This window comes from Mixophyes fleayi, chromosome 6 (genome assembly GCF_038048845.1).
Source record: "Mixophyes fleayi isolate aMixFle1 chromosome 6, aMixFle1.hap1, whole genome shotgun sequence".
NCBI lineage: Eukaryota > Metazoa > Chordata > Amphibia > Anura > Limnodynastidae > Mixophyes > Mixophyes fleayi.
The window spans coordinates 120,305,700-120,322,646 of NC_134407.1; the positions used below are offsets into that span (position 1 = coordinate 120,305,700).

General features: G+C 41.9%; 1 protein-coding gene across 5 annotated transcripts in view; it reads left to right on the top strand.

Moving 5' to 3' along the window:
* The window catches only part of CTNND1 (catenin delta 1), a 63,715-nt gene extending 52,192 nt beyond the window's left edge, over nt 1-11,523 (top strand). For 4 of the 5 annotated variants that reach the window (XM_075217198.1, XM_075217199.1, XM_075217201.1 and 1 more), the window contains 6 exons: nt 636-750; nt 6,215-6,293; nt 7,909-7,956; nt 9,177-9,256; nt 9,954-10,036; nt 10,909-11,523. In XM_075217198.1, the coding sequence (XP_075073299.1) occupies nt 636-750; nt 6,215-6,293; nt 7,909-7,956; nt 9,177-9,256; nt 9,954-10,016 (385 nt within the window). In that variant the 3' untranslated portion in view covers nt 10,017-10,036; nt 10,909-11,523. The remainder of the gene's footprint in view (nt 1-635; nt 751-6,214; nt 6,294-7,908; nt 7,957-9,176; nt 9,257-9,953; nt 10,037-10,908) is intronic. The other variant, XM_075217200.1, reaches the window with a different exon arrangement.
* The last annotated feature ends 5,424 nt before the right edge of the window (nt 11,524-16,947 follow it).

Genomic DNA, 16,947 nt, shown 5'->3' on the forward strand with positions numbered 1-16,947 from the left:
AAAAAATATCCAGGATCATGTCCTGGGCGGAACGTCGTGTTCCGATAAACTCTTCCATTTTCATACCAGGGGTGGACAATTGGGAAGCCAACTTCCCAAGTCGTTACACGATCCATTCCAGGGAGTGGTTCCTCAACAAGGAGGTCTTTGCGCTTCTGATTCAGCGTTGGGGTACTCCAGAGATCGACCTTGCTGCTTCCTGTCTAAATAAATTTTCAGGTTCCTTGAGTGGGGTACACGGATGCCATGATGATTTCATGGCGCTTCCTAGTATATCTATTTCCTCTATTCCCAATGCTTCCGTGGCTGCTAAAACAGTTAAAAAGAACGTGTCCCCGCAATTTTGGTGGCTCCATATTCCCCTGTATGTTTTTTGGGGGATTTTTGGTGTTTGGTTTTTTTTCACAATTTATTGTATTGATGTTCTGAGATATTGCAATATTTATAATGAGAGGCATGGCATTCACTTTTACAAATATATTTGTACATGTATTTTTATGGTGAACCAAGTTCTAGATTCAGAAGGGAGGTAGTTTGGCAATAATGAATATTTCAAAGTTTCTACAGTGTCATTGTACAGTCAACATTCCATTTTATTACCCAGTCTGACTTGACATATTATACTCTTTGCACAGTGGACGGTCTGACCGAGAGATACGTGCAGCTGGTCTTTGCCTTCAGACTGTGTGGGGTTTTAAAGAACTCCGTAGACCACTGGAGAAAGAAGGGTGGAAAAAAACTGACTTTCAGGTATGTTGATCACTATTGCACAGCTGTCCCATTTGGGAAGATGGTAAACAGTTAAACATGCAAAGGCAGTTTTACATCTAAGTCATTATCAGATTTTTGAATTGTGGAATTCAGTTTGTGTGTTTTTAATCCAAACCAATTTCTCCATTAAGATTAATGCTGTAGACCTATAGATTAAAATATTGTACCTAACAATATTGGATATAATGTACACACTACCTTGGTCACAGTTGAGTGCAATTTGGTATCAGCCATTGGGACACAAGCATTACCTATAAACTGTCGCCACCATTTATTTATAGGAGAAATACTTGAAGCAGAGCATGGAACACAAATGTAAATCCAAAGTTAGATGGTATCTTGTGTTATTTTTTTGGTACCAGGAAGATAGTGTATCTTGGAAAGTATTCACAGCGCTTCACTTTTTCCACCTTTTTGCTATGTTAGAGTCTTATTCCAAAATGGAATAAATTACTTTTTTGCCTCAAAATTCTGCTTACAATACCCCATAATGACAACGTGAGTTTTTCTCTTGCATCCATCTGGGGGAAATTCCTTAACCATGGGGTTGAGTCGGGGGGAGGAGTTAACTTTTTTCAGCTGACAGCATATCACCCCCGCCAATTCCCCACATACCTCCGTTTGAATTGGGTGCCCTTGGAAGAAGCCAGCTGGAGTATACCAAGTTCCTCCTCCCATGGGATGGCAGTGAATTCTTGAGGATGGCGCGCTATTGATAGCGCTAGCGGGGAACACATTCTAACAGGTTTTCCCCTAATATAACAGAAAGGGCAAAACGCTGTTAAAGTAAAGAACACAGAAGGAGAGCCAGTGGAAGGGGAATGTGTTTGAGGAACACCGCTCCCCCCCGCTGAGTGAGCGCGTGGAAGATCCCTTTTGGCGCCAAGCTTCAAAAGGAGGACAGTTGCAGCAGTCATTGAAGAGAAGTGCACTGTTGACACATATCTTCCCCGCTGAGTGTCACTTTTATTTTCTTCTGTGTGTGTGTGTGTGTATGTGTGCATGTGTAGACATGTATATTATAAGACAATGATGTGTTGAGAGAACTGTTGTTTATGAGAAAACTATAGAGTCCTCCAAGCCTGTCTTATTTAAATCAGAAATACTATATGTTAAATAACCTAATCTGTATTTTCTGATAATTTGGAGAAGTGTTTGTGAATTGAAACGTGATTCAGTTTGTCTTATCTTGTAATGGCAGATAAAAGCAAAACAACATGTACCAAACATAATGTCTGTTCAAAATGTAATGTTAAATTAACAAATGAACGGCTGGATCAGGGGGGCTCTGTGCGACCTGCACTGTGGCTCCTGTGAAACAGCCTATAGACACCTCCACCATAACGGTAGATGCTCCTGAGTGGGCGGCTGCCTTAACACAGGGAGTTAATACCCTTGTAGGTCTGTTATCTAAACCAGTTGAGATCCCATCTACATCTGTGGCTTCTCAGGGTAGAACAGTAGGAATGACAGATGAGTCTTTCCCCAGGGGTCGGTTTATTTCCCTCCCCAACCCTCCCGGGGGCTTCCCAGATAGGAGAGGTGGGTTGGTCAGCGGTGGCTAAAGGCCTGGACCGGCTTACCCATCTACTGGAGGACCTCAGACACGAGCGTAGTGTTAAAAGACGTAGACAAACAGCTAAAGCGCTGTGGTTAGTGTCAGACTCTGAGAGTTCCTCAGAGGAGGAGGGGGAATTGTTGGACGATTCAGATGTGTCCATTATAGAGTCAGAAGGAAACTCTAGGCACCAGGGTATGGACGATCTGGTAAGAGCACTTCGTCAGACCCTGGGGTTTGCTGAAGTAGAGGAGATGAAGTCCTTGGACCGTTCCCTCTTTAAGAAGGCTTCTAAGCAGGTGGTCAGGTTCCCTCCCTCAGTTGAGTTGAGGGATATTGTAGAGGCCTCTTGGAAGTATCCAGATAAAAGGTTCTCTATGCCAAGGAAGTTTGGCGTATTGTATCCCCTTCAAGAGGAGGATATGACCCGCTGGGAACAGGTGGCAAAGGTGGATGCACCTGTGGCGAGATTGGTTCGTCAGACTACACTACCTGTACCCGGGTCAGCGACCTTACAGGACGCGACTGACAAGAAATTAGAATCCCTGCTGAAGTCGATCTTCACGGCCGCCGGTACTAGCCTCAGGCCAGCATTGTCCTCTACCTGGGTAGCTAGGGCCATGGAAGTCTGGGCAGGGCAGTTAGAGTCTGCCTTGCAGGATTCAGATTTACTGCCTCTGGCCATGCAGCTAAGGGAAGCAGCAGGCTATGTATATGAAGCGGCCCATAATTCGGCCTCCATAGCTTCGTCTATTTCAGCTACAGCTGTAGTAGCTAGAAGGGCGTTATGGTTAAGGGCTTGGAATGCGGATTCAGAGTCTAAGAGATCATTAGAATCCATCCCGTATACGGGTGGGATGCTATTTGGTCCAGAATTAGAGTCTTGGAGTATTTACAGGCAAGGACGTCTTCTTGCCCCCTGAAGCCTGTAAAATCCAAGACCTAGGGCTAGGCCTAGGTTTAGTTCTTTCAGACAGCCTCCTTACGGGGGCGGGTCTGGCAGAGGCCGTGGAATCCAGGAGACAGTCCCGTAGGGGAAGGTCATCCTTTGCCCCTGCGGCGCGGAGAGCTTCTTCCGCCAAGCTGCCGGATAGACCAGCAGCATGACTACCACCCACCTCTGGTTACAGAGGTTGGGGTGGGAGGACGGCTGCTTGGGTTTGCCCAGCAGCAGACAGGGTCCTCGGTAGACGAAGTAGGTCCTGAATATCGTGATAGAACTCATGGGACCAGCTCACCTCAGGTTTTGGAAAAAATTACCTCGCTGGCTTCTGTCAAATCAGAAAGAGCTCAGGGCTGTCGTTTTTGCTTCGTTTAAACTAAGCTATACAGGCTTAGAATTTCCAGTGCGGGAAAAGGTTTTAGTCACACCCATTCGGGGTGCTAAGACCAGACGGGTTGTTCAGTCCTATGACCGAACTTCTGGAGTCTGAAAGGGTCACAGAGAATCCCTTGTCTAAGAAGGACTTTCTTGAGGCTAGTGAGGGACTTGTACGCAGCAGAATGTTGTCTCCACAGGACAAGTTGTGGTCCTAGATGGAGTGGACAGGCAGGATCCTGTCAGACAAGAGGCTGTCAGTAGCCAGGTCTTTGAAACTGCTGGGAAAGATAGTGACATCTTTCGCGACCTTAACCTGTGCAAGGTTCCACCCCATAAGAGCATTCCCGTGTTCGAGGTACCAGTGGAGGAGGTAGGTCCTCAGCTGGTGGTTGCGGGACCAAAACCGAACAGGAGACGGGAAAGTCCTAGAGTTCTGCGCAAGAACAAGGGATCCACTGGTAGTGGACAACCTAGCAAGGCCTTGAGGCTGCAGGTAGAACCTGCCCCACGGGGTCCTGTGGAGAGTCAGTCCGGAGGATCGTCCAGTCTTTCTGGTACTGCCAGTAGGGCTGTGAAGAGATCGGCTGACCCTGGGACAGTTCTTGCGTCAGAGACTGAACCAGCTGTATTTAATGGCAGGGCCTTAGAATCCAGTCTGTGGAGAGCGAGAGGTTTCTCGGGGGGAATTTACCACTGTATAGTGGTGTGAGAAGAAGTCTTACAATTCTAAAGCCTTTAGTCTGGCTAGATTTCTCGCCTTCTTACAGTGTGGTTTAGAGACGGGGCTTAAACTTGGAACCTTAAAAGTTCAGGTATCTGCTTTGTCAGTGTATTTCCACAGGCGGCTGGCGGAGCTTCCGGATGTTAAGACCCTTCTACAGGGAGTGCTTCACATCCAGCCACCCTACGTGCATCCTGCGGAGCCTTGGTATCTTAATCTGGTCCTTAGCATGTTGCAGGAGCCTCCCTTTGAACCTCTACTCTCAGCAGAGTGGCGGTTCTTGTCCATTTTGGAATAAGGCTGTAACATAACAAAATCTGAAAAAAGTGAAGTGCTGTGAATACTTTCCAGATGCACTCTATACCCCTAATGACAAATATAACTTCAATACTTATGCAGATAATATGAATACCAGGAATTGAAATAAACAGTTAAATCCATTTTGAATAGTATCTACATTAACGTGTGGGTGCTGGAAAAGGCATTGTTCGTCACCAAACTATTCTTGGATGGCTGGGAGAAGTTGGTCTTGAAGGATGTTTTGGTACCATTGTTCATGGCTGTGTTTTTAGGCAGCGCCGTACATTACATATACAGAGAACCGAGACACAACATGATATGGCATGACAAAGGACTGATGGTAGCGCTCACCTTTCCTTCTCCGGACAAGCGTTTTTCCAGATGCCCCAAACAATCTGGAAGGGGGGATTCATCAGAGAAAATGACTTTACCCCAGTCCTCAGCAGTCCAATTCCTGTACATTTTGCAGAATATCAGTCTGTCCCTGTTTTTCCTGGAGAGAAATGGCTTCTTTGCTGCCCTTCTTGACACCAAGCCATCCTCCTAAAGTCTTCGCCTCCCTGTGCGTGCAGATGCACTCACACCTGCCTGCTGCCATTCCCTAGCAAGCTTTGTACTGGTGGTGCCCCGATCCCGCAGCTGAATCAAGTTTAAGAGACCGTCCTGGCTCTTGCTGGACGTTCTTGGGCTCCCTGAAGCCTTCTTCAAAACTATTGAACCTCTCTCCTTGAAGATCCAATAAATGGTTGATTTAGGTGCCATCTTACTAGCATTAATATACTTGCCTGTAAAGCCCTTTTTGTGCAAAGCAATGATTACTGCATGTGTTTCCTTGCAGCTAACCATGGTTAACAGAGGTAGAACAATGATTTCAAGCATCACCCTCCTTTTTGAAGCTTCCAGTCTGTCATGCTGATTGAGTTAGAATAACAGAGTGATTTCCAGCCTTGTCCTCGTCAACACTCTGTGTTAACAAGAGAATCATTGGCCTGATGTCAGCTGGTCCTTTTGTGGCAGGGCTGAAATGCAGTAGAAATTAGATTTTTGGGAAAAATTCATTGTCATGTCAAAGAGGGACTTTGAAATGAATTGCAATTCACTCTTAATGACGTTCTGGAGTATATGCAAATTGTCATAATAAAAACTGAGGCATCAGACTTTGAAAATAATATTTGTGTCATTCTCAAAACTTTTGGCCATGACTGTATGATGGGGCTTTTCTTGAATTGAGCTAACAGAGCATTGGGCCCCATTACACCATTTTCTATGGTTCCCAGATATTTCTATATACTGCTTTGAAACCACCTCAACTTGTATTTACAAAGTAAAATGTTTTTGGCAGAGGACCTCTTCAAACAAAGGAAGTATAACAAGCTTTTTATAGGTAATTCCATCTTCAAATATGTTCTGTTGCGTTAAGCTCCTGATCATTTTTTTTAAATGTTTGTGATCGTTTTAAACATTTTTGTCCCTTCACTACAGATATGCAAACTTTTCATACTGTATGCAAATTACCCTCCTTTCTTGTGGTTTTACTTTTTAGGTGTCCTTTCCCGGAACAAAGCGAACTGATGGTTTTGATGATAGCACTCTCCCTCTCATTGACCGAAACCAAAAGAATGGTATTAGTTTTTTTTTGTTTTTAGACCAGAAAAAAAAAGAACTTTTGTACAGCGAGAATTAACATAAAATGCACATTAAGCCTTGCCATGACTAGATCTGATGCCAGATAAAAAGCTCAAACTGTAATGCACAGCATATCCATTGTCAGTACTACAGTGCATGAATTGACAAATCCACATCGAATCCTATCTACAGAACAAGGTGGTAAGCCTTCTTACCATGCTTCAGGAGAAGCTGTTCTGCCCAAAGCATGGCAGCCTACAATAAGTGTGAGTTAGCTGACTGCACTGATTTAGTTAAAGGGGAATAATCACATAATTGAAAAACTATTATTCATTTATATCCGTTATGGTTTGTACTGTGAGTTATCCTTATTTTTTGTCTTGGTTCTCCTTTTGAATATCAATACTTTTTTAGTTAACTGGCATTTTAATTCATCTTTGTAAAGCATGCCGTTAAATATCGTCATTTTGGCAACGTACATCTATTGGTGAACACAATTAGACACGCAGTTAAAGAGTTCACTGTCTCTTGCTACTGGGAAGTATATAAATAGTGAGTGGTAAAAAAAATAAATACACACTTTTGTTTTTTGTGTTTAGTTTTTTTTTTTTTTTAAATTTCCTGAGGTGATCCTAAATATGTTCAAACAAAACCCCACAGAATTGTCAATTTATCCTCACAGGTAGGGAATTACTATATAGCAAAGTCAGATAATCTCCCAGGATCAGTTAACCCAGCTGCTTAATTTGTTCTCTATAATGAGAGAATTATGTGTGAGGCATCCAACAATTTTAAATGTATCCATTCCTATTTTGCTTATTGTCTACTAGTATACTCATGTCTTTTTCAATCTTTGTTCTCACCATTTAAATACAGTTTAATGAATAGGTTTTTCTGCCCAAGTGGTACAGTCTTTCGGTAGATACTTTACATTCCTGAAAGTTTAGTATTCACAAACATGGATACTTTCTAGACCACCTACAAAATAACTGATGAAATCAATGAAAAGGGCACATGACCGTACTGATATCCTAATTTTAGCTCAATCAAAATGTGTGTATACCGTCTACTTTCTGGGGTGTATTAATTGTCTAATCTAAAATCAAAAAGTTTTTTTCAATATACATAAAAGGTTTTGTAACTCGGAGTTGAACATATGGTAGTGGTTATAATAAACTAAGTCCTCCCATGCTACAATGTAGCACCCTGCTTTTTCTCTCCTCTGCCTGGTTAGCCATGACAACCAGCTGCAGAGTGACTGAACATTTGCTGGACTTTTGTTGAAATGCACTCTGCATTGGTTGATTAGTGGGCAGGGACAGTTCACAGAAACTGAATTGACTATGTTGTGGATTGTCAAGTTAACACTAATCAACGGGAAGAATCCAGTCATCTCTTTCTAAAGACTTTCAGAATTCCTTTTTAAAATCTGTATAATACTATGCACCATGGCCACTTTTAACTAGCATATGGTCATCCAATATTTGTGATTTCCCCCCCATGCTTCATATCACAAAATCAGCTTTGGGGTTATAATTGTCCTTTAAAATAAAAGTGTGTTCCTCTTTAGTGTTTGTTTTACCTGTTTAATATCTTTTGTGGTTTTACTAGATAAAAAGTTTGAGAGTATGGACATTCCCTTGAATGACATCAGACCAGGTAATTTGTTTTGCACATTGATCTCTTGCATTCCTCTGCCAATATCATCTCTCACTTTCAGGTGGACTATGTATGTTCTCTGAATCAATATTAGCATTATTTTTCTTCTAATCATAGACTACTGCCACAAATTATAGTTTAAGACAGTAGCTAATATAAAAAGTTACAAGGTTTGTAATCAATTAATTGTCAATCTGTTTTATGTGTTCTTGAAATGCCTTGTGTGGATTTGACCTTTTTAACATTATAATGACAAGATAATTTTATACCTGGGTGATCTAACCATTTCACACTTTACCATGTGTCTGCTTTAAACAAAGAGTTGCTTTACTTGTGTACGCAAGTTAATCTTTCATATTTTCCCCCAAGGAATGATCCGGCTTTGTTATGTAAGATTCAAGTCTAATGCAGATCTTGTAATTTTGATAAATTGGTTCAAATTTTTACTTAATTTACTTTTGTTAGGCTTCCAATGAATAATATTTACAATGAATGTCCTTCTGTTAGAGAAGGTGTGCACATCTATACTAAATATACTTCCATTCAGTGGTAATCTAAAATCCAGGTTGCATTATATAGAGAAGCAATTGTTTTGGAATCTTTTTAGGCTTGAAGATATTTGTCATAGATGGAAGCATTTGTCTAGGTTCCTCAAACTTTCTGTTGATAAGCAATTTTTAAAGGCATTGAAGTCTGCTTTTGTGAGCCTAAAATAAAAAAATGACGATAGGTATGACATACACTGTCAAATATCTTAATTCCTGTAATGGTTTTGGAACTTAAAAATAAACACACACACACAAATACACTGTATCCCTGATAGTGGATTAAGCTCCACTCACTAGGAAGCTTAGTAGCTGCATTGTATTTTTTTTTTTAACGGGGCAAACGTTTACAGTTCACCTCTTTTGTAATTTTCAACTTATACATTTTTGCCTACTTGGGTAGACTTTCTTTTCTGTGTTGGGTGTTCTAAAGAAATCAGGGGTATTTTTGGAAAAATAAAGTCTTCAAGTTTCAAATAAGGTATGATTTGTGTGGCTACTGTATGGAAAAATGGCTAAAATTGATAGTGCAATTTGATCAGCTTATGTCATGGAATATAGTCTCTTCCATATTTATGACGTTCATATTTTTTTTTTTTCATTTACGTAGTTTTCTTTGCTAATGTACGGATGGTTCAGAATTTCTTCCATTACACTTTTGTTTTAATCTCTTAGAACCATATCCACACAATGGGGAAAATAGCACTCGTCACCTAAACCGTTCTGGGGATCTTTCTGAACTGGAACCTCTTAAAGTAAGTATTGCATCATGAGGTGTGTTTTGGACCTTGTCATTGGTTTTACACACAGTTTTGTGCTATGCCCTGCTGTATGATCCACCTGAATCACCTTCAGTGCATCTTAAATATTTCTTTAAGAAAAGGGCCTTTGATGCAAAGATTAAATATCACTATTTTAGACACAAGCATTAAGCTAAATAATATCCATGTTATAATTGCCTTGTTTAGATTTCTGTTCATCTTGCTTTTTTCCTCTTCAGCAGTTTGCCATGTTATGAGAGCACAGTGAGCAACTGCTTTTTATTCAACCAATCCACACTACATTTATGCAGAGGGGCAGGGCTTTTGTCACAATTCATTCTTGGCTTGACCTGAATGAGAACACAATGGGACACTGTCCTAAAGATGTGGGAGGATTTTCAGCTGTTGATAAATTGAGTGGATCTTACTGTAACACTTTTGTTTAGCAGAAAGGCAATGGAATGTCCAGTTAATATTGGCAATGTGTGTTTTTGTTTGTTTTTTTACCTTCAAGGCTTAAGTCTGAAAATATAAATTTAAGTTAATCTTTTAAGAGGTTTCTATAAGTTGAAGTGAACTATGATGTACAGTGGGCACAAGGCATGTACCGGTTTGTATGTACACGTAGTCATTCATATTTCCTCACTGCTTTGCACAATTCTAATCTCATTACTAACGGTCTCTGTCACAGGAGAGGTCTTTCAGTGCTGGGGGCTCCTTGGATCTTGGGGATGCTGAGGACCAACCAGTCTAAATCCTACATCTTTCGCATGTGTATGTAACACAGGCTATGTATGATCTGCATTTGTGTGAAGTATTTTATGTGCATGTCCCTGGTTTGTAGAAGCTTTCCTCTAGATCAGTGGATTCCAAACTTTTTCAGTTCAAGGCACCCTTAGGGTCTCCAAAATGTTTTCAAGGCACCCCTAAGCCAAAATACTTACCAAGTAGTCCCCCACCTTGCTTACCACTGCCCCTGGCCGAGGTACCCCTGTGAGCCTAGGCGCACAGTTTGAGAACCACTGCTCTAGATCAATGGTTTCTAACCTTTGTACACATTGTGATTTACAAAGGTAGCACGCAAATTGTTCAAGTCACATACATGAACATTTATACAATGAAACTACACCCACAACTTTTAATTTAGCAACTTTCCTAATATTGTATTTTTAAAATAAATTTTTACATAAACACTGTATAAAAAGAATGACATGGACATTTTTTCAAAGCTATAAATAGCCCTAATGTGCAGCATATCATCCCTAATGTGCAGCATATCAGCCCTAATGTGCAGCATATCGGCCCATCTCCTCTTTGGTACATAGCCCGATCCCCAGGACTTCTGGTGGCACCAGTCATGAATTACTAACCTGCTTTGCGACTTGGCAGTTTACACTGATTAGATGCTAATAACCAAGCACTAACTGACAAGTAACTCACGATTACCCAATCGGAAAAACAAATTGCTTATGTTTTGTGTCTCATTGTATAATTAAAAGGTTGTAATTGAAGAGTTAATAGGGTCATCTAGGTCAAAGCTTCCAAGACCTTCTGACATTTATTCCAGTGCTGAGACACTGGTTGGGAGTCACTGTTCTATGATGTACAGTATGTACTGCCTCTGACACCTTGATTTTTATTTTCAGGGCGATACTCATGCTTGAGTGATCTCCTCGGAGCTACTGGACCAGGGACGCTTCATCTTTTACCCCTCACTGCCTGTCTTTCCCATTCTCAACCCCCCTCCCCTCGTCTCTCTGCTGCATTCTGGAGATAATTTGTGAACTGTAAATTGCCGTGACCTTTACGGAGACAAGAGGCGCAGGAGACGCGATAACACTGGAATATCGCAATAGTAACGGAGACTGACAGTGTAAATATGGGAACACTAACATATCATGATATGGCTGATACTGCAACACTAACAGTCTTTCAGGACAGATCATTGTGGTGCAATTGTTCTGGCACCACCTACTTCTGATTTTTATGTTTTTTGTTTTTGTTTTTGTGTTTTTTTTAAATTTTTCCTGGGTGATCTGGTTACATGTTCCTCTTATGACTCATTATTTTTTGTTTTGTTCTTTTTTTCTCTTGGAATCACCAGTGGCCTTTTCTTGGGGAATATAGGGAGGTGGCTGTGTAATGGAGTCCCCCTGAACCCACCCCATCTTGCTTCCTTCCAAACCTTTTCATAACAATCTGATGCCAAGGATTGTGTTTTTTATAAATAAAATTTTTAAGACAATCGTATTAAAAATAAACTGTCTTGTGTATTCCTTTTTAAAGCTTAATTTTAGTGTTGTACTTTCAACATTCTGGTTCATGTGATCATTTTGTGAGTGTATTACACTGGAATGTGATCTCTCCCTGTGATTAGGGGAAGAATTTAAGAGTTAAAGCTGGGTTTTAGAAATGGCAATCTTTTATAAATGGAAGTTGGCCCACCATATTTGGATTATGCAAGCATCCCTGTCTAAGCAATTCTGAAATGAATGACTAGACTGAGCCACATGATTGTACATTTGTCATCACTGCTTCCATGGTGGCTGCTTCCTAGCAACCTACATTTTGAAATCTGTAATAAAAGATTAAAATTTCAAAGAACAGATTTTGAGTAAGGTGGTGGATGGTCAATGGGAATATGTATAATTATGTTATTCATGGCATTCTATCAAAAAAGGTGAGTACTTTTTTTACCTTACCAAACGTATATTACATCTTGTGTCATAGAGATTGAGTATTTGTAAGCTCTTTGAGACATTACTTTTGGTTGAGCAGAATTCAAATTGGCATGTGGTGTTTGAGAAATATGCCAACTTCAGGCATATGTCCACTTATCCATCTTGTTATTGGGACCCTCTCTTTGGTGTAAACCACTCTGCATGTGTATTTATGTACCAATTCTGACTAAACGTAAATAGTACTTTCTCTTTCATCCTATCTGGGAAACACTTGCTAACATGAGGTTGTATGAGGGGGAACGTGTACTTGGTACTTAACTTGTTAATTGTAATATGCTGACAGACCCCTCCCCTCTGCAACCCCATGTACCTCAATTTAGTTTAAGTGCCTAAGGGAGTTGTTTACTTTTATTGCTAGTAAGGTTTTTTTATTTCTCATTATTTTATATTTATTTTATTTTCTTTCTGTGTTTTAGTGTTATAGTACTAAGGCAGTGTGCACTGTTTAAACAACAGAGCACATTCCTTTCAGTGGAAGCAGCTGTCATAGAGTGAGAGCTGGACAGCTCTCGCTGACAGCATCTGCCGTTTTTCAGTGCTGACAGACTGCTTGATGAAGCCGCTGTCTCACTGAATGTTTCCTGATATACCTGCGCTGCCGTCAAAGGCAGAGAGCGCCAATAATCAGAGCAGTGGCGGTGAGCTTCTTCCTAGTAGGTACCAAGTCCCCTCTTTGGAAATAGGAAGGGGGGGGGGGCTGAACTCAGATCTGAATAAATATCATCACAGAGCACAGGAAAGATAGCTGTGGACTTAAAACTTTGGTGCTCCTGCTCCAGTGATCAATAGTTGTGGCCTCCTTTGTTTAAGAAAATGAAGGGGGGTGGGGGTAGCTAATGAAAATAGAGCTCCCCCACCTACAATAACACTTGGGGGGGGGGGTATATTTACTAAACTGTAGGTTTGAAAAAGTGGAGATGTTGTCTATAGCAACCAGTCAGATTCTAAAAGCTAGAATCTGGTTGCTATAGGCAACATCTCCACTTTTTCAAACCTGCCGTTTAGTTCATATACTCGAACTATTCCTAGGGCACCAAGAGGCCAGGCGAGCCTGGGAAAAACTCCAGACACTCCTCAGACTGAAACCGGAGAAGCCGCTGACACTCCTATCCTGCTGAACTGTATTAGACTGTTGGAAGGCTAAGTGTGTATATATGTATAGCACAAAAAATATAAACAAGTGGTTAAAATCCACTTACATGTTGATTGCTGCATCCTCTCTGCTCCTTTATATTTCACTTCACTAGAAAGGGGTATATTTGTAACTTTGTTGCAAGTAAGTGGCATATTACCTAGGTTCCCAAACTGTGCGCCGCGGCTCCCAGGAGTGCCGCGGCGCTGTCACAGGGGTGCCGTGGACAGGAAGAAGAGGTAGGAAAAAGAGGAAAAACCCCCAAAAAACTACTTACCAATCTGGCGGCGCCCGGGACCCAGCCTCCTCCTTCTTCCTCGCTTCTCACTGAATGCCGGGCGTGACGTCACGCCCGGCATTCAGTGAGAAGCGAGGAAGAAGGAGGGCAGAGCGCGGGGGCACAGAGTGTGTGGATGCAGGGGGCACAGAGTGTGTGGATGCAAATTATTATTTGACAGAAATATAATTGCAAAAAATATACATAAATAAATTCTTTAACCCTTGGATTTATGTGTATTATTTTTGTATACAACTAAATAAGTATTTCTGTACTGACCTAAATACTTATTACGTCCTTTTGACTACTTATAAAACGGGACTGCTTGGTAATTATTTTGGAGGGGTGCCTTGAAAAAATTATGGAGACTCTAAGGGTGCCACGAACTGCAAAAGTTTGGGAACCACTGGCATATTATATAGATTCTACTCTCAAAAACAACCCATCTTCTATTACACATAAAGTTGTTGTAAGATACTATTTTTGACTATTTAGTTAAATTAGTATCCTTGTATTTAAATCAAGCTTGTGTCTTGTGTGACTACTAAACTACTAATGTCTGTACTTTTATTCTGTTCAGTGATACAATTTCCAGTCAGAAAAATATCTTATAAGGAAAAAGCACCTTGTGATAAATATTTGTTCAAATGTAAAGTTAAGTTACCTATTAGACAACAGTCCCCGGGGATGCTTTGTATTGACTGTGACATGGGGACCCAGGACGCACAAGCCCAGATTAGTACATCTCCAGTAGCGGAGGAATTGGCATGGACATCTTCCCTGACAGTCGGTTACAAAATTAGTTCAGCTGATCGCTAGGATGGCCGTGATACCAGCAGTTGTTGCGGTTCTCTCTTCCACCGCAGTAGAAATTGACCTCCCCCTGACAGCAATCTGGGTACCAGTCACCACAAACTACGAATTTGGGCCCAGCTGGTCCGTAATCCTCCATCGCTATCCCAGGCACTCCATGAGAACTGGATTGGTACACATCCTTAGTCAGAGGCCTATGTCTGTTAAACCGATTCTTGGACTCGCCAAGACCTACACTGTCTAGAACCAAGCAGCAAACCCTCTTCTTTCGCTCTCCTGACTTTGAAATATCGTCCGAAGTGGAGGGTGAGCCCATAGATGACTGATTACCTGCAGGTTATGGGATTTTTACAACCTTCCTGCCCTGTGACCTGGTAAGAAGACAGGTGATTGCTTCATTGTGTCACCTCTCCTTTTCACCAGGGTTATCTGCCAGGTTCCAGCGACCCATAAAAGCCAAGGGTTTTACTACAACCTCTTACTGGTTCCCAAGCTGGATGGCTCATTCCAAATTTAAAGATGCAAAATCTACGCCTGCAGATAGACATATTTTGAATGGAATCCCTCAGCTCTGTCTTCTGTCGGTTAGAAGCAGACGAATACCTTGCGTCAATGGATATCAGATACCTACCTTCACGTTAACATAAGGGAAGGCTATCCGGCCCTTCTCACTAGCAATTCAGGGTGTTCCCCCATCTGCCTCTCCACGGCGCCCAAGGTGTTCAGAAAAATAATGGCAGTAATAGCTGTCTGTCTTCGTTCAATGGGGGTGTGAATAGTGCCCTATCTGGATGACCTCATTAAAGCCACATCTGCTCAGCTCCTGCACCAGCACTTGGACCATACCATCAAGATTCTGGAACATTATAGCTGGATTATAAATCCCAGTTAGTTTCTTGTCAGAGGATGGCCTTCTTGGGGCTTATCATGGATACCATAGAACAAAGTATTCCTCCTAGAGGACGAGGCATGTTCATTGCAGATAGCACTGGTTCTGGCCAGCAGCAGACCATCCATGCTCCTTTGCAAGTGGCTCCTAGGAAAAAATGGTGTCTGCTTTCGAAACGCTTCCTACAGTCTGTTCCAGTGGGATCCAATCTGCGATTGGAACACCAACTAATCCGGTTGTCACCTGAGACTTGGGTATCCCTCCAGTGGTGGATGGTCCAGAACCACCTGGCTGTAGGCAGGTCCTTTGCCCCGTAGTCCTAGATCATCGTAACCATGGACGCCAGCCCTGCAGGGGCTGTGGTCCTTAATCTCCATCTTCAGGGCCTTTGATCGCATCAGAAGACCACCTTTCCAATTTGCATCCTGGAATTAATGGCCTACAAGGGGTCTAGAACATTCTTTAGAGGTTCCCGGTCCGTCTACAATGCCACGGCTGTGGCTTATGTCAACAGGTATGGCGGGATCAGAAGTGCTGGGGCGATGAGGGTTGCAGCTCGTATCTTGGCCTGGGCAGAGCTATATGTTCTCTTAATTTCAGCAGTATTCATCCCATGTGTCCAGAACTGGGAGGCAGACGACTTAAGCCGACATGCGGTAATGCCGTTGGAATGGTTGCTCCATTCTGTTCCCCCTTCCCCATTCCGATGCTTCCTCGTATCCTCAGGTGGGTCAAGCAAGAAGGATTTCCAGAAATACTGGTGGCTCCCACTTGGCCTCAAAGTTTGGTGTGCAGACAATACTGTTCATGGCGGTGGGTCAGGGACACTGTCTGCCACTTTGATATCTCCGCTATGCTCAATATGCTTCAAGCCCTTTAAAGCCTTTCATTTGGCAGATTTTCAATTCTTAAAATGGAAGGTACCGTTCCTCCTGGAAACTGCATCGCCTTGCAGTGTGCCAGAGTTATGGGCCCTTTCATGTTTAGAACCATACCTTATCTTTCATGATGACATGAGCTTAGAGAGCTGAATGGAGATTGTGTGAAAGAAGTTGGGAGCCAGGAGACAGTTCCATTGATAGAGGGAGAATTTGAGAGAGCTGCACTGTGGAAGCAGTCCCAGAGAAAGAGAGCAAGCAACTGGAGAAGTATTGCGGATGTGTGAGGATTCGGTCTGACCTACTCTTCTCCAAATGACAAACAGACGCCTTTGCTGAGAGGAAGTGTGCTGATGGTGCCATTTAAACTGTAAGATAAGTACGGGATATTTCCTGGACTGAGATTAGTGACTATAGTTAGACAGGGTCTTCAGACCTGAAGATATTGATTTGAAACTAAATAAGTCTTGCAAAAATAAAAAAAATAGTTTTAAGGATAATAGTGCAGGGAGAGACAGATGGGGATTATGATGTTGCATTCAACGAGCTATTTCTTGAAAGCTAATGAGAAGCATTTCAGAGAGTAAACTGCATGTTTAAAGTGTGACATACTCTGAAAGAAAGGCAGTGAAGTTTCATCATATAGAATTTGCTGGCGCTATATAAATACATGATGATATAGCTAATAGGAGGGAGCAGCTACCATTTTGTTTGCAACGGTTTCTACCTCTGTTTTGGGACACATCAAGAGAGGGAGGATGAGTGTTTTATGTTCGTGAGAAAAATCTATTTTAATGGAGGAAAGATACTGCAAGTTGGTTGGGTTTTTTTTTGGTCTGCCAAGCCTAGTGGTTCAAGGGAGGGAGCTGTTGTTTCTTCATCTGAATTGCATATATGTTCCTAGAATCTTGAATGAAGCAAGCAAGGTTCTGCACATTTTGATACAAGATATCCG